At 32.6% G+C, this 26,105-nt stretch overlaps 1 protein-coding gene across 1 annotated transcript in view; it reads right to left on the bottom strand.

The window, feature by feature from the left end:
• LOC149417427 (HEAT repeat-containing protein 5B) overlaps positions 1-26,105 on the bottom strand; it is a 180,914-nt gene that overhangs the window by 141,096 nt on the left and 13,713 nt on the right. The window contains exon 2 of the mRNA XM_089640295.1: positions 23,501-23,651. Within this exon, the coding sequence (XP_089496421.1) occupies positions 23,501-23,651 (151 nt within the window). The remainder of the gene's footprint in view (positions 1-23,500; positions 23,652-26,105) is intronic.

Genomic DNA, 26,105 nt, shown 5'->3' with positions numbered 1-26,105 from the left:
ATAATACGATGGAGAAATTGAAAGGATTAGTGAACAAACGCGGAGTTTTAAGGGGAAAATTAACCAGATTCAATGATGCATTGAATACTCTTTCAGCTCACGAAATAAAACTAAGATATGACAGAATTAAATCTATAATTGATGAATTTGAAGTTATTCAGGATGAAATTGAGGAAATCTCAGATGTAAATGAAAGCGAAAATGCTTCTCAGAGAGAATCATTTGAAAATCAATATTATTCATTAATGGCAACGGCCAAAGGTGCATTAGAATCCGTAGAACAATCGAGGGTAGAAATAAAATTACCTGACCTAAAGTTACAAGAATTCCATGGAGGTCAGAAAAATTGGAACACCTTTGTAGAAACTTTTAAGACTCTGGTTCACAATAATAATTCGATAAATAATGTACAGAAATTTTATTATTTGCAATCTTGCTTAAAGGGAGAAGCAATTAAAATCATTTCGAATTTAGAAATCTCTGATTCTGGATATCAAGGAGCATGGGAACTATTACATGAGAGATATTCTAATTTAAGGGCAACTGTACATAAGCATATTCAATTCATATTCCAAATGAAGGAAATGAAGCAGGAAGATGCAGTCGCATTGCGGCGATTGATAGATGGAACTAACGTTAACTTAACACAACTTAGGAGTTCAAGTAAATCAATGGGATGCTTTAATTATTTACATAATTTCAAACAAATTAGACGTGATTACTAGAAAACATTGGGAACAAAGCCCTATTGAAGGGAAGTTGCCAACACTGAACAACTTAGGAGTTCAAGTAAATCAATGGGATGCTTTAATTATTTACATAATTTCAAACAAATTAGACGTGATTACTAGAAAACATTGGGAACAAAGCCCTATTGAAGGGAAGTTGCCAACACTGAAAGAGTTCTTGAAATGTTTAGCTTTACGAGCTCAAACTTTAGAACTTATGCAAACTACGGACAAAAAACCGCACAGCCAAATTAAATCACATTTAGGGATTAATAATAGGGAATCAACTGTGTTATTATCTGTAAAAAAGGGAAAATGCACATTCTGTGGTGAGGATCATCTGATCTTTTACTGCAAAAAATTTCTAAAATTAAAAATATCGGAAAGGATAGAAGCCTTGAAAAAGAGTCGAGCATGCTTCAAATGTTTGAAGCCGGGTCATCTTGCACAGGATTGCAGGATCACCTTTAAATGCAAACGATGTGACAGTAATGATCACAATACGTTGCTTCATAAAGAGGGATTCCGTGTAGAATCTCCAAATTTAGGAACTGAGGCAGAAGATGTCTCAGTTAACAATCATTCTGCCGTAGGTAAGGCAGAAAATTTAGTATTGTTGTCTACGGCGTTAGTAGGTATCGTGGGTAGCGACAATAATTTATATAAGGCAAGAGTACTAATAGACTCTGGAGCACAATCCAATTTTATGAGAGAGGATTTTGCAAAAAAATTAAATTTAAAATTTAATCACATAAATAAGCCGGTATCGGGCCTATACAATAATGTTACACACATAAGGAAAAGTGTGTCGGTAGACTTTAATTCTTTAAGAACCAACTATAAAAATACAATATCTTGTCTGATATTACAGGAAATAACGACAAGTCTGCCGCAAACATCAATACCAAGAAACCAGATTAAGTTGCCTCATGGATTAGAATTGGCAGACCCGAATTTCAACATCGCAGCGCCTATCGACATCTTGTTGGGGGCTGAAGGGTTTTGGGACATCCTGACCAATGATAGAATGAAGTTGGATACCGGTCCCACACTTCAACGAACACAACTGGGATGGATCGTCTCAGGACCGACCAACGTATATCCCAACCAAAGGCCAGTATCACAATTCTGTAGCTTATCCATAAATAAACTAAGCAATCAAATTGAAAAATTTTGGAATCTTGAAGAAGTCAACCCCATGAAATATCAAAATCATGAGGAGAAAGCTTGCGAGGCTAATTTCATAGCTACTCATGCAAGAGAAGAAGACGGTAGATTTACAGTAACTTTACCACGCCGTCCTTGTATTGATCAATTAGGAAACTCATTGACAACAGCGGAGAAAAGATTCCAAAACTAAGAAAGAAAATTATCTTCAAATACCGAATTAAAATCGCAATATGTACAATTTATGCGAGAATACCAGGAACTAGGTCACATGGAGGTATGTGATAAACTAGAAGGAGATCATAACTCATCTTTCTTACCACATCACGCCGTCATTAAGGAATCGAGCTCCACCACGAAGGTGAGGGTTGTTTTTGACGAATCAGCCAAAACTTCCAAAGGAATTTCCCTGAATGACGCCTTGATGGTAGGACCTGTCATTCAAAAGGATTTATATACCCAATTGTTACTTTTCAGAAAACACCAATATGTCATGACAGCTGACATCGAGAAGATGTATCGGCAGATAAACGTGAGTGCAGCTGACCGCAACTTGCAGAAAATAGTCTGGCGCGAATCACCGGAAGATGAGATTCAGCATTACAAGCTGAAAACTGTGGGTTAAGTCCTTCCTCTTTCCTAGCTACAAGATGCCTACAACAAGTTGGTATGGATAACCAAATTACTTTTCCTAAAGCTAGTCAAGTCATAAAAAACAATTTTTACATGGATGACCTATTGACCGGAGACGATAATTTGGAATCCTGTAGAAATTTAAAAGGTCAATTAATTGACATATTGCTGTCTGCATGCATGAGGTTAAGAAAATGGAGATCTAATATCTTGGATTTGTCATCCGAGTCGGGCCAAGCTGAAATTGCCGGACAGAACAATTGTGAAAAAATTCTATCTGACAAACCCAAGAATGAAAAAATTCTGGGATTAATCTGGAATAATGAGTTAGATTATTTTTCTTATGTTATAACAAAACCATCAAAGCATAGTGAAAATAAACGCCAAATATTGTCAAGCATAGCATCAACATTTGACCCATTGGGGTTACTTGGACCAGTTATTGTTGTGGCGAAATTAATAATGCAAAGGTTATGGCAATCCAAGGCTTCCTGGGATGAAGTATTACCAAATGAAATACTGATGCCATGGAGAAGTTATATAAATGAATTAAACCAATTGAATGAATTGAAGATTGAAAGGAAAATTGTATGCAAGCACCCTAGTAATATTAAATTACATGGATTTTGTGATTCCTCTGAAAAGGCTTATGGAGCCTGCATTTATATCACATCAATGGATCACAATGGCAAGCAACATTCTCATTTAATAACATCCAAATCCAGAGTAGCGCCATTAAAATGCATATCATTACCCAAGCTGGAACTATGTAGCGCTGTATTACTAGCAAAACTAATAAAAAATGTCAAACAAGCATTAGGTATGATGGAAGTAGATACATATTATTGGAGTGATTCCACGATAGCGTTATGTTGGATAAAAGGTCAACCAGCACGTTGGAACACATTCGTAGCACAAGCGTTACTGGCCGAAATAAGGTTAAAATTTTGGCCGATATTCGGTAAAAACACAGTAAAACGAATATTACATAACTGTATAATATGTTTTAGATGCCGCCCCGTCGTAGGCCAGCAAATTATGGGTAATTTGCCTATGGACCGAATAACCCCTAGCAGGCCTTTCTCTGTAACCGGTTTGGACTACGCGGGTCCGCTCCAAATCAAAAGTGGAGTTCTGAAGAGAGCTCCTCAATTAAATCGTATCTATGCATTTTTGTTTGTCTTGTTACTAAGGCTGTCCATTTAGAGCTAGTAACAGATTTATCTAGCGAAACTTTTTTTAATTGTTTGAAACGGTTTATATCTCGCAGAGGTCAACCCAAGAAAATATATTCCGACAATGCTTCTACTTTCAAAGGAGCATGTAATAAACTGGAGGAACTTTATGCCAGTTTGAGAAAAAATGATGACAAAATTCAGGAGTATTTAGCAAATAGGTCAATAGAATGGCATTTTATCGCTCCACGCGCACCAACGCAAGGAGGTCTGTGGGAAGCCGCAGTCAAATCTGCCAAATATCACTTGTATAGAATTACTAATTGTTCATCTTTAACTTTTGAGCTTTTTTATACTGTACTATGTCAAGTCGAAGCGTGTCTCAACTCCAGACCCTTAACACCACTGTCTAACGATCCTAATGATTTAAATCCTATGACTCCTAACCATTTCCTTATGGGCACAAATGCATCTGTTATTCCAGAAGAAGATGTCCGAGATGTACCATACAACAGACTAAATCAGTATCAAAAAATGACAGAACTAATTCAATCCTTTTGGTTCAGGTGGAAAAAGGATTATCTGGGAGAGCTTCAACGGAGGAACAAATGGCAAACCAGCAACCAGAGGTCCCTCCAGGAAAATGATCTAGTTATTTTGAAGGAAGATAACTTACCCCCCACTCTATGGAAAATGGCTCGTATACTATCCTGCCATCCTGGAGCTGATGGAATCACAAGGGTAGTCACCCTCCGGACATCACAAGGGACGTTCGTGCGACCAATTACAAAAATCTGTCTGCTACCCGTAGAGGACAACCTTAAACGCCAATGACTGCTTCGTTCAACAAAGGGCGGTATGAAGAAACACCACGATCGTGCACTTTATGTTTTTTCGTTGCACGCCACAAACTGATGTAACCAAATTGATGACCCTGGCTCAAATTGATGAATCCTCGTGCAAAACTGATGACCCCTCGTGCACAAGGTTATTGTCATGGAAATCATAACAAGGAACCCATCCAGATGGAATTAGAAGATGAAGCCAATCAAGATTTGTGTTGTGTTGTTAAAAACTGAATTCTTTATATTTTATATGTATTTTGTTTTTTCTTTCAATGATTTTAGAGTTTAAATTTTTATTTTTTTATTTTGGTTAATATTAATGTTTATATTATGTAGTTATATAATTTTTCTTTTATTAGAAAGAACCTTAATTGGTGAATTAAGTTTCTTTCGGGGGGTGCATGTATAATTTTCAGGGTAATTATGTACCACTAGTGACATCTATGAAAGCTAAATTATATTATTTATGAAAGGTTCGCGCCTCTGCTAATTGCTTGATTAAATTCTGTCAGCAAAGACGATCTCTGTTTTGCGGCTTATTGAATTTGAATGTCAACAGTCTTTTGTCAGGTTATAAAAAGGTGGTCTTTGCTTAAAAACACCGCTCTTATTCATAAACAATCAAAGGTTTCACCTCTCCGAAATAACTACGGGAACTAGTACCTGTACCCAGAGTAGTTATTAAAAAGTGCTTAATCATACCTGTGAAATTGGAAGTTTATTGTCAAATAAAAAGTGATTCAGTTTAACTCTCAAGAATCTGAGTTATTATTTCTAAGGACCCCAATTTATAACAGATATAGCAAATATCTAATAGGGAAAGGTATGTGCAGAAGATATAGCAAATATCTAGTAGGGAAAGGTATGTGAGGAAGATATAGCAAATATCTAGCAGGGAAAGGTATGTGCAGAAGATATAGCAAATATCTAATAGGGAAAGGTTTTTTTTTTTTTTTTTGTAATTATTTTTTATTTTTAATAATAAGTTTACATGGTACATAATTCATTTTACATCTTGTATTTTTTTACTACTCTTCCATTGAAAGCATTTGCTTGTGTATGGAAGGGGAGTGTACATAAATGTTGTTGTTAGTTAGTACTTAAATAATTCTTTTTACATAAATGTATGTTTGCTGTAGTATTTTTGTTGATAGTAGTGATGGATAATAAATTAATTTATTAAATTTAAAAAAGAAAGGAAGTTATGGAAAACTAAGGATATTTGTGAGATTAATTAAATGACAGTAGTTTTTTTTCAGAATATTTTTAAAGTGTCTTTTGACAGAGAGCAGTATTCGGGTTTTATCATTAATGCTTCTGATTTCTTCTGGTAGACGATTGAAAAAAGTTCTTCCCTGGTAAGTATAATGATGTTGTGCAAAAGACGTATTTAGTTTTGGGCATAGAAAAACATGTCTAAGTCGCGTTCTGCTTTTATTTAAAAATTGATATTTATCTTTTTCTTTTATAATTTGGATTAATGAGTTTTTAATATATAGGTCTTTAAATGTAGGGACTTGAAATTCTTCAAACAGGCGTTCTGTTGGGTAGTCAAAGGATTTTTTTAATATAATTTTAATAATTGTTCTTTGTATAATTTCAATTGGAAGAAGGTTACATTTATACGCGGATCCCCAACTAATAATAGCGTATTGTAAAGTGGATTGAACTAAGGCATAGTAAATTAAATATAGATTTTTTATCGACAGAAAGTTTCTAATTCTTAAAAATATATATATTAATTTTCTAATTTTGTTTACTACTTGACATATTTGTTCCTTCCATTTCAGATTGTTATCAATAATTACTCCTAGATATTTAATTTTATTTGTTGTTTTTAGTACTGTACAGTTTGATTTGCAATAGTTTTGGCTGTGAATTTTAGTATTATTATGTATGACAATGTTAAAATTTTTAGGAGTATCATTTGTATGGATTGCAAATGGAATTACAAATGTCTTTTCATTATTAAGTGACAGTAAATTAGTGTCGAAAAAATTCTTGAGCGTGTTGATGTCTTCTGTGGCCTTTAATTCTACATTTTCCCAAGTCTTATCACTTATTATTAATACTGTATCATCGGCGTATGACGTAATTTGACCGTGTAAAGGTTGAAAAAAAATATCGTTTACATATATAGTAAATAGAATTGGTCCAAGCACTGTACCTTGGGGGATTCCAAAGCTTGTAATCTCTTGATCACTATTAACACCATTGATTTTTACTACTTGAGGACGGTTTTTTAAGTAGTCGGTGATCCATTTAATCGCGTTGCCTTTTATGCCGATATTATTCAATTTTTTTAATAGCATCTCATGGGATATGCTATCGAATGCCTTTCTAAGGTCAATAAATATACCCGCACATTTTTTACCTTTATCTAATGATTCGTAAATGTATGAAGTTACGTTAGCAATAGCATCTTGTGTGCTGAGTGATTTTATAAAGCCAAACTGGTTTTTGTGTAATATTTTATTATTATCTAGAAAATTTACCAATTGTTTTTTTACTATTTTTTCAAAGATCTTTCCTATATTAGAAATAAGACATATTGGGCGATAATTCGTTGCTTGATGTGGATCTCCAGATTTGTAAATAGGTGAGATTATTGTGGTTTTGTAGTTCATTGGAAAAATTCCATTTGTTAAACTTAAGTTTATTAAATGAGTGATAGGTTTTATTAAGTGAGGTTTCATAGTTTTTAACATGTGTGTCGTAATAGAATCAAAACCGGGGGACGAACCTCCTTTCATATTTTCTATTATTTTCGAGATTTCACATTCTGTTGTTGTTTCAAAAATTGAAAGTATATTACGTTTCTGTATATTTGTATTTTTATGGTTTTCTTGGTTTGAAGGTTTATGAATATTTTTCGCAAGATTTTTCCCAACATTTGCAAAGAAGGAATTAAATATGTTTGCACATTGTTTAGGCTGTATATTGGCATCTATAATTTTTTTATCATGTTCAATGTACTTAATGTTTGTGTTTTTTTTGTATTTTCTATGGCAAAATTAACAGTTTTCCACATTTGCTTATGGTTATTATCTGAAGATAATATTTTATTTTTAAAATACTCTTCTTTACTTTTTTTAATATAAGATGTTAATTTATTTTTATATTTTTTATAGAAAATATTATATGCTTTTTCATCTTGGGGATTTTTTAAAGTTATTTTGTAAAGTTTTTCTTTATTTCTGATAGATATAATAAGTCCTTTGGTAATCCAAGGTTTTAAACATCTTAATTTTGATTTTATGTGTGTTGTTATCTCAGTTGTCGAATTTTTAATGTGTTGTGACATAATATTTTCGAAGTTAGTCGAACAAATTTCAGTATCATCACTGTTTAAAACATTATTCCAATCTTCCTTTTTTAATTTTTCAGAGAGAATAGTCATATCTATTGTTGATTTTTTGGTTATTAAATTATGTTTTTTATGTTTAATATTATTATTATACAGAAGTAAGCATGAGTGATGATCAGTTATGTTAGTTTTCCAAACAATTGATTTTATTTTGTGAAGATCTTTAATGTTTACATTTGTCCAAATGTGGTCTAAACAAGATGGAGTATGTTCTTTTATTTCCCTAGTATTTTTATTTATGCAAGATATAAAATTTTGTTCAGTCATACAATTGATGTATTCATTTTTGTTATTATTTTCTATTTTTTCATTAATATTAACGTTAAAATCTCCTACGACGAAGCAAAGTTTATTTTTTAATTTTAATAATATGTATTTGAGGTCATTAATAAATGTAATAATACTCGAGCCATGCGTTCTATAGATAGCTATTAGATGGTATATGGATTTGCCGAGTTTGAAATGTACTTCGATGCAGTTTACTAAGTGTATTGGATGTTCTATTATGTTAACAATACTAAATTTATTGCTTGCAAATATTATTATTCCGGAATTTTTATTGATGTCTACTTTGGTAGAAATATAGTTGTACTCAGGTAAGTTATAAGACGGTGACTCAGCGTTCGTAAATGTTTCGGATAACACTATAAAGTCCGGTTTTTTAATTAAATTATTTATTTTTAGAATTAATTCATCTAAATTTTTTTGAACGCTACGGATGTTTATGTGCATAATAATTATATCATTGATGTTTTTAGAAATAATTTTGTTACACGAATCGGTACATATACATTCATATTCTTGAATTTTAATATTTAACTCTAATTCGTTACTTAAGAAATCATCCATTTAATGCATTTTCGGTTGTATTATACAAAATTATTTATAAGATTTTTATTCAATGTCGTAGTTAATTCTTTCTTTGGCTAATTTAAGCATGTAAGATCGGAACTTACATGTTTCGCTATTTGTTCGGTGGTCTACTTCATTCATTTTACTGTTCAAGGAGTTTATTTCTTTCTTCTTGTTAGCTGAGTTGCAGTTAGCGCATTTGGGTGGCAGTTCCAGGGATTTACACTCGGAGATGGGATGATCTTCTGAACAGTGCTTGCATGTTGGTTTATTCATTCTATTGTAGCATTTTTGTGCTGTGTGTCCAAATCTTTGACAGTGGAAACATTGGGTAAGAGGATTGCAGTCTTCTACATAGATTCTCATGAATCCTAGATGAATTTTTTTTTTATTAATAAGATGTAGTCTCATTTCGGGATTTTTTTGTAGTATTAAGTTTTTGCTGTTAGTTTTTTTGTTTGTAATGATGGCCTTAACTTGTAATATTTCTTTGTCTTGGTATTTTTCACATATCATTTTGATGTCGTTGTTTTGTTCAATGATGTCTTCTAAGAATTCTTTTTCGGTATAGTCTTTGTCAAGACCTTTGAATATTACGCATGGATCCGTTTTCAGAAGTACCTCCGCTATTATGGTTTTGTCGACTTCATTTATCTTATCTTTTAATTTTTTTGCGTCTTCTTTTTCTGGGCATGTTATTATAAGGTTTTTTTTTGTTTTTTTAATTTCGCATACTCGAATTCCCAACTGCGATATTTTAATCTTTTGTATTTTCTCTTTTATTTTTTCAGTGTCTTCTTCTTTTAAGCTTTTAATTATTATAGGAAATCGTTTTTCTTGCGTTTGTGATATTAAGTTTTTTACTGCAGAAGAGTAAGGTATGTGCAGAAGATATAGCAAATATCTAATAGGGAAAGGTATGTGCAGAAGATATAGAAAATATCTAGTAGGGAAAGGTATGTGAGGAAGATATAGCAAATATCTAGTAGGGAAAGGTATGTTCAGAAGATATAGCAAATATCTAGCAGGGAAAGATATAGCAAATATCTAATAGGGAAAGGTATGTGCAGAAGATATAGAAAATATCTAGTAGGGAAAGGTATGTGAGGAAGATATAGCAAATATCTAGTAGGGAAAGGTATGTTCAGAAGATATAGCAAATATCTAGCAGGGAAAGGTATGTGCAGAAGATATAGCAAATATCTAGTAGGGAAAGGTATGTGCGGAAGATATAGCAAATATCTAGTAGGGAAAGGTACGTGCAGAACATATAGCAAATATCTAGTAGGAAAAGGTATGTGCAGAAGATATAGCCGATATCTAGTAGGGAAAGGTATGTGGAAAAGATAATATCAAATATCTAGTAGGGAAAGGTATGTACAGAAGATATAGGAAATATCTAGTAGAGAAAGGTATGTGCAGAAGATATAGCAAATATCTAGTAGGGAAAGGTATGTGCAGAAGATATATCGCAAATATCTAGCAGAGAAAGGTATGTGCAGAAGATATAGGAAATATCTAGTAGAGGAAGGTATGTGCAGAAGATATAGGAAATATCTAGTAGAGAAAGGTATGTGCAGAAGATATAGCAAATATCTAGTAGGGAAAGGTATGTGCAGAAGATATATCGCAAATATCTAGTAGAGGAAGGTAGGTGCAAAAGATATAGCAAATATCTAGTAGGGAAAGGTAAGTGCAACTTTATTTAATTGTGTTTTAAATTATAAAATATAGGTCATCAAATAAACATAAATGTTAGTACCTTTATTAAAAACGGCTTTCTAATATGTACCTATAAATATTACCTTAGTACATTCGGGGATAATGGGGGTTTAAGTATATTTTCCCGGAACAAAGATCAATACAATGACAAACGGTCAACTTTGGTTGAATGTAAAATTAGCCACCCGATGTCGGAAACTGCGCAGTAAAGTTATCATCAAACAATAAATTGAAAAATGGTGTCAGATAATGCCAAGGCAGTGGGGGCGGCAAGGGCCTAAATGCCATTTGAAGGTAGGGTGCCGAAAGGGCACACTTGTTGCAAATGTTAATGGAGGATAAGCCGATACTTGATACGGATCGCTGCCACGTATCTCCGCAACTTTATGTTCGCCTGATACATTTTTGTTATTGTTCTAAATCTAATCTGGTATGACCATAGATATTAGAAACGAGGGAGATGGGAATTAACCATTATTAGCGGATCATACTGCTGCAAATCACATCCCACCCCACTTTAGGACTTGTGTCTCTGTAGTAAGCATTAAAAAAGAAAAAAAAGATGGGTTAAAGGGAGATATGTTAATACGAATGTTAGAGGGAGCGCGCTAGTATAAAAAAATACGTTTGTAATTAATATGCATAAGTGAAAATATTTAATGAAGCAGGACTTATTTAAAATAGAGCAAAAATCTCTTACAAATGTCTTAAGTAGCATTTAATAAAACAATGTGAATTTTTATCATACCTACAACATGTTAAATAACAAAACAAAATGTGTTTTAATAATTTTCGGAGTATACTTCGCAATTTATTATCTGTATGGAATTTCATATAAATACCGTTTCGGCTCGGCAAAAGCGTAGATATTTACTTTAAGTAGTTATAGTTAAGGATTTAAAAGCTTAAAGTGTACAAGGAAAATATGTTAGAAATCGGTAGAAATTCGGGGGCTGAAGGACGGCTTAACCATACCAACGTTAAACCGGCGCGTAATAATCTGATAAGTAAAACCGAGTAAGTTTCGAAGAAATTCAGCGAAGGCCCTTAATCAGGAGTAGTTCGAGTATGGTAAATAAAACGTAAAGTGGAAAAGATTTACTTCCGAATTTCCAAAATTCTGTCTGCTAAAAGCTAATATCATTTTTGAACAGCTAAAACTTAATTTTCTAAAATCCACAGTACTCCCCTGTTGGCGTGAATAATGTAGGCACTAAATAGAATTGGTCTGAAAACTTTTTTGGCAGAATACTGCGAAAATAATTCATTTCAAGTTCGCTGGTAATTGGCGAAGGTTGGCTCCATATTTGCGGTTCCGCCAAATTGGATGTGAAAGTCTTCGCGGAAAAACTATTTCTTTCAATCGTAATGGATAAATTGCGTGTTATAAATGATCGGCGCCAAATGTTTTTCAATATACCTTGGGACTTGCAACGTGAGACCCAGAGAAAGCCCGGAATATAAAATTCCCTACATACGAATAAAATAAATATGTAATTTTTGCTAAAAACAGAATAAACATTGCATTACATCAGTGGCGTGTTATGTTTTTTTACTCTTCTTTCACGAAAGTCTCGTTTGAAAAAGTTAGTACGTATATTTATGCCCGATATATTTACTTTCTAAGTCTTAAGTAGTAGCTATAAAATAAAACTCAAGATACAATAAAGATAAACTTTCTGAGTTTTTTTCGTAAAAAAAACACGAATTTAGGAATTTTTTTAAAAATAAAAATCTATACCTAAATAGCGTCAATTATCAAAAAAAATTACTATCGTAGTGTCAAAAAATCTACTATAAAAAATAACAATTTCGGTATGTCTCTGTGTGTTCGGTTCAATAAACTCTAGAACTGCGATTTGCTTTGATTTTCAAAACTGGAACTGATTGTTGGAACCATCAGAGGAGCTATAAAGTAGTTACGAAAATTAGTTTAAAACTTCATGTAAGTCTATATTTGAAATGTCCATTTTGTTTGTTAAAATTTTCCACAGACGTTTTCAATTTTCAAGTATATTAATTAACGGTGTTGATTGACGAGGCAACAAATCATTTTTTATATATACTTCCAGCTTTACAAATTTTACAATTATAATATCGGTCATTTTATATATGATACGTGATTATGATAGACGATTTTTCACGAAAACGGTGCTATATAAATTAACCGAATATTGTTAGAATCACGTGATTTTTAACTTTATAATGTGAAACAGAAATTTAAAGCACACTGGAGGTGATGTTTTCACTAAATACGTTATAAAAGCGTTCGATAAATATTATAAATACATATTAACAAATACCAACATTGGTGATGCCATATCAAATCATAGTCGGCAACGCTTCTACGAGAAGATACATTTATTTACAGGCACAAAATTTCCGCATTAGGAAATTTAAAGCCGTGAGGATAATCCACGAGAAATAATAAAACAGTTTAATCATTTTCCTGAATATTGAAAACAATGGATATAATCCTGTGCCACGAGGCGGGCTTAAGTCGTTGGCGAGGATTAATTTAACAATTTGGAGACGAACAAGAGAGCGGAGGTAGGAACCTAAAATACGCAGACAAATAATACAAACAATGCAGACGTGACTTATGCATAAGATAATTTTTTTAACTGTTTTTCAGCTCGAAAATTATATGAAGTTCTCGATAGAAGAATTCTCGAGAGAAGATGAAAAGAAAATAACAGCAGAGAAGTGGATATAAGAGGAAAGAAAGGGAAAGTTTTTCGCGATTGGGAAGGAATTAAGGAGCTCAAGAACTATTTAACAAACGTACCAAAAATCATGATGGGTGAGAGTGACCATTCTTCTATAATTGACGGGATGATTGCAATATAATGTATTTATGTTAACCCTTTCCGGACGAATCCCGCGCACTGCGCGGAAAACATATTTAGTCAGAATGATCGTAACCCCGCGTACTGCGCGGGAAAGTGTCCAGCCTGTTGAAATCGGGAGTAAATTATCCCTCAACTATTTTTTTATTTTTTTATTATTTATTGAGTTAGTTTATACATTTGAATATAAACTAATATAAACAAGATCATATTTCATTTTGTAATTTTACATATTTTTACAATAAATATAACATTTCTTTTTAAATACATTCATTCTTCCTTCATTCTTCAGACTTTCAGGCATTTCATCATACATTTTTAGTCCTTTGTACATTAGGCAGTTCTGTGATTTTGTTTTTTTCATATGTGGCAATCTAATCCTATTTACATTTCTGGTTTCGTAATTATGAACATCTCTATTAAAAACAATTTCATCCTTAAAATATTTTGGCATTTGGTTGTTCATGATTTTATGTACAAAAATTAACACATTAAATAATAGTCTCTTTTTTATAGAAATCCAATTTAGCTGTTCTCTCATTTGATCTATGCTTGCGTATTTTCCTTTTCCTAGTATACATCTCATAGCTCTATTCTGTATAACATCTAGCTTGTTCAAGTTTCCTTCATTGGCCAAATACAACATAGTAGAGCAATAATCTAAATGTGGAGCAACTATAGTTTTATAAATCAGCTCTGTAGTGTTTCCATTTAGTTTATTTCTTAATCTTCTAAGAAAATTGACTTTTTTAGATACCTTCTTTAGCATATATTCAAAATTTGCTGCGAAAGTTAGTTTTGAATCTAGTATCACACCCAGGTACTTAATTTCATTTACTTTTTCAATTTTTTCGCCATTAATTGTCAATTTTGACTCTGTGTTATGCGTTTTGTTGCCTATTTCCATATATTTTGTTTTGTTGACATTCAGTTTTAATTTGTTTAATTTCAGCCATTTCGCTATATTTTGTAGGTCTTCATTTAATTTATTGATTGCATCTATGTACTCTTCACATGAAATATAGATTAATGTATCGTCTGCAAATAATCTAATTTTGCAATGTTTTATGGTTTTAATTATATCATTAATGTAAATAATGATTAATATTAATAATTATGATTATACCAGGTGTGTAAAATCCTCTGAAACGCAAATTACCCATTTTTAATTACACATTTATTCTAGATACGTATTCCTCCAATATTATTTGAATCTCATATTATGTCTATTGCTTGCTCGTAAGACAGAGTTAAGTTAAGCCGAGTTGGTTCAGGTCCGGCCCTGACAGTACCAAAATAGTTATATAATTCGAAAGGAACATACGTTCGCCAAATTTCTATAGGTTAATTCTTAATTAATTAATTAATTCAGTGCGCCCTACTGTCGAATTTGGCAGCCATCTCTGGTCCGGAGCCCCAAAATACCTGAAAAAAACCCTTGACTCTGTGCAGAAACGGGCGGTCCGTTTGATAGATTCCCCAATCTTAACAAACGGACTGCAATCTTTAGAGCACAGGCGTCAGGTAGGTATGCTGTCCTTGTTCTATCGGTATTACAATGGAAAATGATCTGAGGAACTAGCGTCATTGATCCCTTCGGCACCGGTGCGTAGTCGGGATACACGCCAAACGGGCGCCCAACATTTGTACACGGTTGACATTTGTCACATGAGAACGGGACGCTTCTACGATTCGTTCTTAGGTTAAACGGCTTTTAGGACGATCGTCGATGACGGAGACACGATATATCTTCGGGACTAGTACATGGTCCGAGTTAAGTATTTGTTTCAATTCATCATATCATGTTGTCCCCGACTTCTATACTTCCATCCACTTTAACAAAATTTATTCAGACACATTCTCCGTCGATTCGTTCTACACATCTAAACCACCAGAATGTCTCCATCACCGTTACATTTTCTCGTGGGTAATAATTATTCTAAGCATTTATTATTTTACGCCTCAAAGACTTCGATTTATTCCTTTCCTTTCGTCCTTTCTCTGACATTTCTATGATTCATTTCCGTACATCAGAGTTTGCACCAGAACTCCACTGTGTACCGCTAGCTTAATTTGACAACTTTCTCATTATTAACAGTGACTTTTCGAGACAGTGAGTAAAATAAATTACAAATTATTATTATAAAGTTATGAAACTCTAGGATTTATTGATTTTCGATTCAATTTAAGTTTATTTCATTGCTTTAAAAAAGCAGTAATATTAAACGGAACTAAAGACATCTTCACGCGATTCATGCAATGAAATTTTAATCTCCCTTTCAATTCAGTACTGTGGGTAATTTAATAATTCTTAGATTTCAGCACATATAAGGCATTCATAAACTTAAATTAATATGGGCACAATGGGAGAGGGTTTTTGAACCATTTCAGAACAGTTTTAAGAAAATCCACAGAGTGGAAAAGTGCCGTTGGCGGTATTAAACGGAAACTCGTTCATATACGGATGAATTTATCATAAATATAATGTATTAGATAATAAATACAAGTTGAATTTATATGCCAACACGTTATAAGTACAGCCTAGCTGCAGTTGACAGGCGGTTGGGCGGCGTAGAACAAATTGTTATCAAGTGTTATGAATTGCTGTTATGAAATGTATATGTAAGTGTATGTATGTGTGTATACATGTATGCATGTAGGTGCATACATGTACATTATTCTTTACTTACAGTGTGGTGTTCATCAATGTTGTGTTTGTCTGTAATTAGTGATAGTATCAACCAAGTTTAATTAATGTAATTGTATTTCGAGGGCTTTGATATGAATCACTGTTGACAAACCTAAAATAAAAAAATAAAAAAATAAAAAAAGTGTGGGATGTGTTGGATTGCATTAACGAAACGGAATAAAGAGTTTTAGTATAGGTATTTATTAATTGAAATAGAAGATAAATACTAATAAATCTAATGGAAAAAAGAAACAGAATGACACACAAAAAATAAGGAAGTTTTTTTTTTAACTATAGTGCAACTATTTTATAGCGTCTTTTAAAACTAATAAAGGATTGAATCTTCGTACCCAGGAACTGGAGTCGTAATAACTACATGGTAATAATATGTTGACGTGCTCTGAGCATTTGTATTAACCCTTCGGGCTAATTTGTTCGCTTTTGGGAACAGCTCATATAATCTCATAGAAATCGTTGTCTCTCCCTTACTATCATGGTTAGAAATATGATGGAAACGGTGTTAGAAAGCAAAAACACCACGCTTTATAATCAAATCTAGAAGTTAACCACAGAATAATTCTGTACCTCAGAAGTCAAAGATTGGTTGTCCAGTTTGTTGTGAAAACGAGTTATGTTTGAGACCTTTTTAGTTTTTTCAGTATCTACACGAGGTATGAAGACGGTTGTCCTACGACAATGTGAAACCAAGTTAGGTCAAAAGGTCTGGTATCCCTACAATGATCAAAGGAAAATTTTTAATATTTCCTGTCTCCTGAGGTACAGAATTAAAATGTACACCTCTATGAAACAAAAGGTTCCGAGCGGAAAAAACGGAGGTGATCATAATGTTTATAGTAAATTTATCTAGTAAAAATTGTTTTTTCATTATCAGTAATTTTAGTTCAGTGTTTAAACGGAAAAAAACATACCTAAGGTTGGCCATTTTAAAAATTTTTATGTTTGCATTGAAAATTTTAATATTATAATATTTCAAAAATTATATTGATTTCAAATAATAATATTTTTGCATAAAGCGTATTTCGTCATTTTACGAAAAAACAGTTTTTAGTTATTGCATACATTAAAAATAACTCAATTTATTTGGATTTTATTGCAAAGGGGGAATATTGAGACCTGGGACAGAATATGCCTGAGGGGTTAAAAAAATCTTTAGGTCTCATTAACTTATAAATTAATCAAACCTCATTACTCAGCATATTCCATTTATCTTATAGAAAATTGATTGGCTTGAAAACATCGGTAATGAAATGTTAAGAGCTCTAAAATACCAGCAACGAAAACTTTAATAAAATCTTATAAAAGTATTTAAAAAAATTCACGAACCTTTTTGTTTGTGTCACTTTAATTTTACAGTTAGATAATATACACAGGTTGAAAATTTTTATAAGTGGATTCCGGACACGAAATCGCACGTTTAAGGCAATCCCACAGTGGGCGGCGAACAGAGATTTATGGGGGCTGACCAGGGCGAACTTGGGCCAAGCCTGGCCTCGTTTTGTGGGGTAGTTTCTAAACTAGATCGGAAACTTGCGCTGATTTTAAAATGGATGAAAAATATTTTAAGCCAATTTTTACACGGCAAAGGAAATTATCGTATAACCCGGTAACCGGATTAGACTAGAACAGTAACAAACAAAACAATTATTTTTTAATGATAAACTTATCATTATTTAGAAATAGTGATGTTTATTTTAAATGCATCCACCGGAAGGATAATTTTATCTAGTTTCTAAAACAGTATTTGTTTTTACGGAAAATTAAAAAGTAAGATGTATATGGTGCATTTTAAATACTAGAAAGCATTGCAAACGGACAAATGTGTTGAATGTATTGAATGTATTGAATATATTGAAGGGCTAGGGCGATATTTATAAATATCAGTGCATAAACACCGTATTCCACGCTCATACCGCGTACCTTTAGGGGTCTTAATCTAAGGAGAAAAAAATCAAGGATATTTTACAAAAATTTTAATATTGCAAGAAAAATTCCAGTGTAATCGTAGATTTACTTTTGCGAGTAATGCACGTGTTCGGATAACAAAATTGTCCCCATCCCATTTAATTATTTTATTTACCTAAAATAATAACATTATTTAAAAAAAAAACTATAAAATCATATTTTTTAAAACGTTGTATGTTTCCCATCGGTCTATTTTCTTTTAATTCGTTCTTTGGATTGTTTGGAGGGTCAGAAAAGCTGTTAAGTGAAACGTTATTTAATAAGATAACGAGATAAAGAGCTGGGGGAAGGGGCCCCGTCAGACGGAGCGGGGACTAAGATGAAAGAGGAAATTACCGAACGTCTGTCAGACGGAGCGGATCGAACGGGAAATCGGAAATTAATCTTTTCTAATGGAGTAGGTACCAGAGTGCAAGAGCATATGAAAAAAAATCACAGTCGTGGCCACTTTAACAAAGTCGCACTCGCAGTGACAAAGCCGCAGTCGCAGTGACAAAGCCGCAGTCGCAGTGACAAGGCCGCAGTCACGGTGACAGCGGCAGCTAGGTAATAAAGATTTTGGGGTAAATGGTGTCATTTCCAGATTGTAGTGGCTTGTAATGATATAATATACTTTTTTTAAACGTTAATAGCGCACAAGAGACCCAAGTGCGCGCAAAAATTAGGGGTATGGAATCCCTGTTTGGGGTATGTTATGAGGCTGAAGGAGATGGAAAAGAGGAAGGCTGAAAAGTACCTGGCTATTCAGATCTGATCAATAAACAATCAAATAAGGCCATAGCTAAGGCCACTTCAAGCAACATTTTGAATAGAGTTGTGCAGAACATCTCATTCTCGTCAGTTTAGATACGAAAATATTAATGATAATATACATAACATACTTTAATACGCTAAACAAAATATTGGGCGTTGTGTTAATAACATATTTTAACAATAACTGAAAATGTATTTGAACGGAAGTGTGTTTTTTAGATAGCGGCAGCCGTGGGATACGATTTTTTTAAATAAATTTTAAATGAATCAAATTTGATAATGTTATAATAATTATTGAGTTCTGCAAGTATTTCTGTTATTTTTACAGTTATTAATGTGACAGCTGAACATTATAGAAATTTAAATGGGTGGGGATAAATAAAATCATATAAATAAGTCGTCGCCGTGTGGACATATCCACAGTTTGATAATGGCCTTAAAAGCCGAAACAGCTGTCACATTAAATCTGTAAAAATAACAGAAATACTTGCAGAACTTAATAATTATTATAACATTATAAAATTTGATTCATTTTAAATTTATTTAAAAAAATTAAATGGAGTTCTACGAATTAAACACCAAAATAATAAATAATAGTGGGACACGATCTCAAGCGGTGCGAACTTACTGTGAACACGGAGCGGAAATAACAAGCAGCTAAATTCTCCGAGGGAGAAATGCTAGTTTGGCCAAAACATCCAAAAAACATTCTAGGAACTTTCAAATTTTGCGGAAAAACACGATTTCTTTTTAACGAGAGAAATGAAAAACAAGGTAAATTGAAATATTTTCTAGATTAACTAGCAGTTTGTTTGTAGTTTTTTTTTTGTATTTCAAAGGTAATATGTTTCATTAACATGGTGGATTGTGTATTTGCACACACAACTCAACCATATTGGAATAAAACTGTATTAGAAAAACAATTCATTGGATACATTTTTCACAAAATTAATTATATGAGCTCATTTGTAATTTGTTTGATTTGATCGTGTTATAAATCTAAGGATAATTAATTAAAAAAATATAAACATAACGTAGCATTAAAAAAACGCTAAATATATATTTTTTTTCATATCCTCTAAAATTATTTTACGAGCTTCGAAATATTTGTACTGTGTCCTGGGAGTGTGATTGATTGATTTTATTAGTATGCGTTTATTGTTGTTGCATTTTATTAAGTACCCATTTCATACATTATTGCCAGCTCGGTCTTTGAACAATTTACAACCAGTTCTGTACCTACCTTCTACTATTTGTTACCTAATAAGTACATTTTTATTTTTATACCTTACGTTTTCTAAGATTAATAACTATTATATTATTTATGTTATAATGAAGACATTACCAAATCCAAACACGAGAAATAATTTCTCTATCGAGTTGGGCAGTTTCTTTAAAAAATATATCATTTCTTCGCTATCAGCCTCGAAATATCTTCATTTGTAAAGTATTGTTATGTGTTTGTATATTTAATAAAAAATAAAATAAAAAATAATAATAATCCCTTTTTACAATATTTGTAAGATTCACAAGAAATAAAATACGAATTTGAATAATTGTAAAATACTGAACTTTTAATTAATTAAGTGCTCAGATTTTCGCAAAAGAAATGAACACACTGAGAAAACTAATTGCTAATTTAATAAGAATCTCTTGAAATTGTTCGTAATCCGGTTAAAAACGGGATCGCAGACCTTTAAATAATGAATTGATATGTTTCCTAATAAAATTTTAGTAAAACACGAATATGTTATCGCGATGTAGGAACACGTGTTAATATTTTTTTTAATTATTTCGCATTTCGTCATTGTATATTATCAGGACAAATACAGGTGCATGAGCACGTGTATTAGGAATGTACTAAAAGTTTAACACGAAAAGACCGACAATACCGTTTTTAACCAGATTTTAATAAATCAGCAATACTTATTTTTCTGTGACCAAAATTTGAATTCAAATCTGCAACGAGTAATAACAAAACTTTAAACAGTTTCAATAGAATATAGTGATCCGGTTCGAGTTCTGTGCAGCTAATCGGCCGATTCAAATCCCATAAAAATTGCAAAAGCGAGAGATCTGTACGGGAAAGCATAAAAAGTTCTCGAGGAAAATACTCAACCCTTTCAGACCGCAATTAAAACTGGTTGAAATAAAAAAGATACAAACCTTGTAGAAATTATTCGATTTTTTTCTCGATACTTAATAATTACCGTAATTAAACGGTAATTTCAGATATTTCAGTTTCAAACTTCATCAATTATAAACATGGCTAACGCCTTAACCCCTCCAGCGTTTTAAGGTCATATATGACCGGGCGTCCATATTTTATAAAAGTATTTTTATATTTTTCTCTATCATGTGGAAATACTTAATTTTTTGACGTTAGAAAGAGAAATCATAATTCTTTCCAGTTTGCCTCAAATGTTTATCCTGGAATCCATTAATAAAATCCTAAAAATATCCAAAATTAATAATTCATATTTCGCGCCGCTATTCTAACAATCGGTTTGACTTATATTATTATTTATTTCTTCCGATTATTAATAGTATTTAATTTATTTAGAAATATTAGAAATTAGGAAAAATGTCAATAGAAATTTAAATATTAATAATAATCAAATTAATGTGAATAACCCTATCCCAAACATTTTTCCACTGTAATTTTTTGTCTTTGATCTTCTAAGCTCCTCCCCTTTCCACCTCTCTTTCCCCCCTTACTTTAATTTCTTCCCACGCCTTTTTTATACTTGATAATTAGTTTTAGTACAATTTATGTCCTGATGAAGAGAACATCGTTCTCGAAACATGTCGATTAAAAAAAATAAAGATTATCGTGGAAAAAACAAGTGTTTTAATTTATTTCATTAATTATTATTATTATATGAACGAGATAAAAGTGAAGGTACACTTTTCTTACAAATTCCCCAAACAAAACGGACGTGTTTTTGTAATATCGAGTTCTCTCAATTTTTTTTTATGACTGGAGTAAAAATTTAAGTAAAAATGTGGTTAGCGTTTATGACTACATTTTTCAAGTTTTATATTAAAATTTTATTATTTAGAAATAGTAATGTTTATTTTAAATGCATACATCGGATGTAAGATAATTTTAAGTAGTTACTAAAACATTATTTGTTTTTATATAGCGCATTTGAAATAAACAGAAAACATTGCAAACTGTACAAAAGTGATGAAAGTACTGAAGGGTTAACTGGTAGCCCAAAGTCAGTTCTGCCAGCCATTCGAAAATAAAAACCGGTAATTTTTTTCCGATCTAGGTAGGTAAAAAAAATCGGAAAATCTATAGATTTTAAAATATACGTACGGTCTGAATGGGTTAAGAGCAGAGGCAGTTTGGGTGATTACCAAGATTTTCGGTCGATATATTGCTCGGCGGAACGTAATGGGATTGATCAAAGTTACAGCCAACCACCTCCGGCGTTTAACTTTGCGTAGAATATTTAAATTTCGTAGAGGCTTTTTTTTTCCTGAAAATAATGACGAACGATTCAAAAGTTTCAGGATTTTCTTACATTATCGGTTCTTATCCATCATATGACGAGTACAGAATGCTTTTGAGAGGTTTTCAAAAGAGACAACACGTGTTTATTTATGGAGCAGCAATTTAAAAAAAAATTAAATCGTTTAGACGTATGAATCGTGTAATATGCATAATTACATCGTTGCTAAATAGCCAAAACAGAATAACTAACTAACGACAAACTGGGAATATATAGGTACAGGAGAGCTGTTTCGATTTGTTGCTTTTATTTAAACCACTCTGCACTTTGAAAACACTGTTTATTATGGTAGTTTAAAATAATTCATCTTACTAAAAGGTTAAAAATAAGTCGACGTAGAACAGTGGTTACGAGCATCTAACAATCAGAAGGTGGGGGTTCAATTCCCGTTAGCGACATTAATTTTTTCCCGGAAAATTTTTTCAATTTATATTTGTGTTTCAGGCTAATAATTATTGTATATAATAATTCGTTATACTAATTTTGATTGTGTGTCTGTAGCCCCGGTTCAATAAACCCTAAAACTTTTGCTTTGAATTTAAGTTTCATGTTCAAGTTGGAAATGTTTATTTGGAGAATTCAAACAAGCGACAAACTACCACCCTTTAATATAATATTTTTAACGGAAAATTAGTTTTCTAAATTGGATCACATTTATCGAAAATTCAGACTATCCCCATTGATGTATTATACTTAGATGAGACGTGAAGCGAAAAACATGGTTTTCACTTTTTTACATCCAATTAATACAATTTGACCTCCAACGTTCCCAACGCTTTAGCGCTGAACGACCGGGAACTACCAAATCGGTCCCCGCACACTGCTACTCGCGTGATAATAGTGAAACACGTTTCAATGAAATATTAGTACGCAATAGCACCTCTATAACCGGTCAGTGGATGAGTTGGCATCGCGTCTGGTTTCACCTAAGGCGCCGTGAGTTCAATCCTCGGCTGGCTAAGTCCTCCATCACAAAACGAGCAACATTTTCCGCTTACTGTGGTGGTAGCAGAAGTTTTTCAAATATTGCCTCTGTTCTGCATGTTTTCCGATTCCCCCAATTTCTTGTGGAATATAAATTTGAACTACATACAGTCCTACATAGTAAGAAGCTGAGGGGGGTGTAAGAGAATTAAGGCAATAATTCATTATTGGTGTCAGAGTTATTGCAACAACAAAAACACGTGTGGCCGGGCACAGCGAACAAGATAAGTACCTTTTGCGCGGCGACGAGCACCTTGTCCAGGAAGCGCAGCCATTCGAAGATGAAGAGCGGTCTCTTGGCCGCAGGGATCTGCTGCAGCGCCTCCTCGTTCAGCGTGAGCGAGTGGGACAACTCCATCATCATGGCTGCCAGGGCCGCCTGCCTGCAACAAACAAACAACAACTCATTAGTATCAAAAGTATCATAGTCGAAAAAAAATTTGACCTACGTTGCATATTAAAAACATTAGATCTCAGGGTCAAAAACATATCCAGCAAGTAACTACTAATACAACATTTCGACAAAAAAGATTCATGCCCTGTGGTAAACTCTACAACAAAATCCCACTCTCAATCAAAAAACTGGATACAAAACATAGGGAGATCAGAAATAGAAACCATACTGATACAAAATACAGACTGAAACAGAAACCACTCAACCGCACTAAAAACACGCCATAATATATTTTTTATATCCGAGTGAGGATATCATAACTCTACTTGTAACAAAAAAGGAAGATAGAAGTTAATAATAAGCCCTGAAGAGCTTGGGAAATGCGAAACCCGGTTGGCGATCTTTTTTAATTCAAAAATAAAAGTGGTATATTCAAAATTTTGTTTTTTCATTTAATATATAATATCACACCACAAAGCATTTGCTTCCTACGAAAAAAAGTAAGTTATTTCTTGTATATTTGTAATAAGCATTGACTTTGTGGCTCGCCATAATTTACAATAAAAATATATAAATTTGTTTTAGACCACTTTAATTTTAATTACACTCTACCGGTTTCAAACTAAGAAATATTAAAATACAGTTTTAACATTTTCCTGACGAAGGAAGGGTGCTTCCGAAACCGGTAGAGTGTAATTAAAATTAAAGTGGTCTAAAACAAATTTATATATTATAATTTTAAATTATTTCTTGGTTTTAAGCTTAGACCGTTAGGAACTCCACAATAAACACATCAGGCTGTACATTATCCCTTGTTTCTAAACTGTTAAGTACCTACTCCTAAATAAACACTATAACGTTTTATAAATTTTAAATTCAATATCCCACTAGAAGACTTACAATATCATTTCTTATTAAATACTTTAAAAATACACACATTGAAAGACGGGCGTAAAATAAACGACTTAACCTTTTTATTCAAAATTCTAAACTCTAAATTCGACTGTTGCGAACTTCTGCAACTCATAAACTTGCGAATACCTACAATAACAACACGACAAAATACACTATTCCACTGCAACACACATAAGCGCAATTACATTGCGAACTCCCCAATACAACGGTTCACACTATGGGAAACCAATACTTAGGTGATGTCGATATTTTTAATATTAACTTTGCGAATTTTGTGGATTACGTAAAAGACATATTTCAACACTATTCCTAAATGGAAGTTGAATTTTTGTAAACCAGTTAAATTGCTGTATTTTTTAATTTATATTCTTGTTCTTTTTAATATTGTTTCTTTCATATATTAGTTTTTAATGTAATTTTATTTTTATAATTTCTTTCTCATGTTTCAAAATTGTCTGTCATCAAAATTGTACTACCTACATGTTAAAGCCCTCAGGGCGTTAAATAAATAAATAAATATATCTTTTATGAAGTATACCGTGCATGCTGTATATAATTTTTCATTCCAATTTCTAGCGCATAAACAAAGACTAGTATAATAATTAAAGTTTTATGGAACACTGCAGGTTGTATTGTCTGTGTTTTACGTATACTCCTCTTTACTTAAGTTCTACAGTTCAGACTGCGGCAAACACAGGCTTCAAGATTGCACCAATTAGTACTAACCGTCAGCAAGAAAATATACATAATCCCGAAGACCCCATTTCAGATAGCAGATGTTTATCATTTCCATGTAAATGACTTCCACCTTTTGGGTTTTGTTTACGTGCCAACGAATGCACTTTTATATGCCATAAATATTATAATTCAAGTGATCTCTAAACGGAGTTGGACTCGCGCCAATAGGTGTATGCGGCATTTCTGTATTCGATCTGTTTGATAGATACATATTGGAGAGATGACAGAGAAACAGATTCGTAGATTCGAAATTGTACACAGGCAGAATAACAAACGACTCAATAACTGGACAAAAAAATCAGCGAAAGATATTGTTTTACGAATTCGGTCGAATAATTCAACCTACCAATGAGTCATTTTATAGCCAAACTCCCCATTTGATTCTGTCGACTCGCTTCGAAAGTATAATATATTGGGAGACAAAGTTGGTCCTTGCAGACTTAGTAAAGATAAAAAGCAAAACTTCTTGCAATCTTTTGATTCCATAATAATGCGCTTTCTTTTTGATAAATGTTGTCGTAACCCAATTCTCGGAACCACTAATTTCGGTTTCGGTGTCATTTTTAACATCAAAACGATCTATCAAACATATAAAAAATAAAAATAGACATATAACAAAAAAAAATCGCGGCCAAAATTCGTGCGGATTTATATCCGCATTGATACTTGATACTTGCTAAGGCTGCTTTTTGCTGTACGCTGCGGAATTTGAACTTGGGGGAATAAGAAAGCAAAAAAAGTTAATCAAGTGAAACTGTCACAGGTAATCTTAGCTATAATACTGTATTTA

Source organism: Hesperophylax consimilis, chromosome 15 (genome assembly GCF_061612785.1).
Source record: "Hesperophylax consimilis isolate HC1 chromosome 15, BYU_Hcon_1.0, whole genome shotgun sequence".
Taxonomy (NCBI): Eukaryota; Metazoa; Arthropoda; class Insecta; order Trichoptera; family Limnephilidae; genus Hesperophylax; species Hesperophylax consimilis.
The sequence above is the reverse complement of the archived record's forward strand: the minus strand, read 5'-3'. Positions and strand labels throughout refer to the sequence as shown.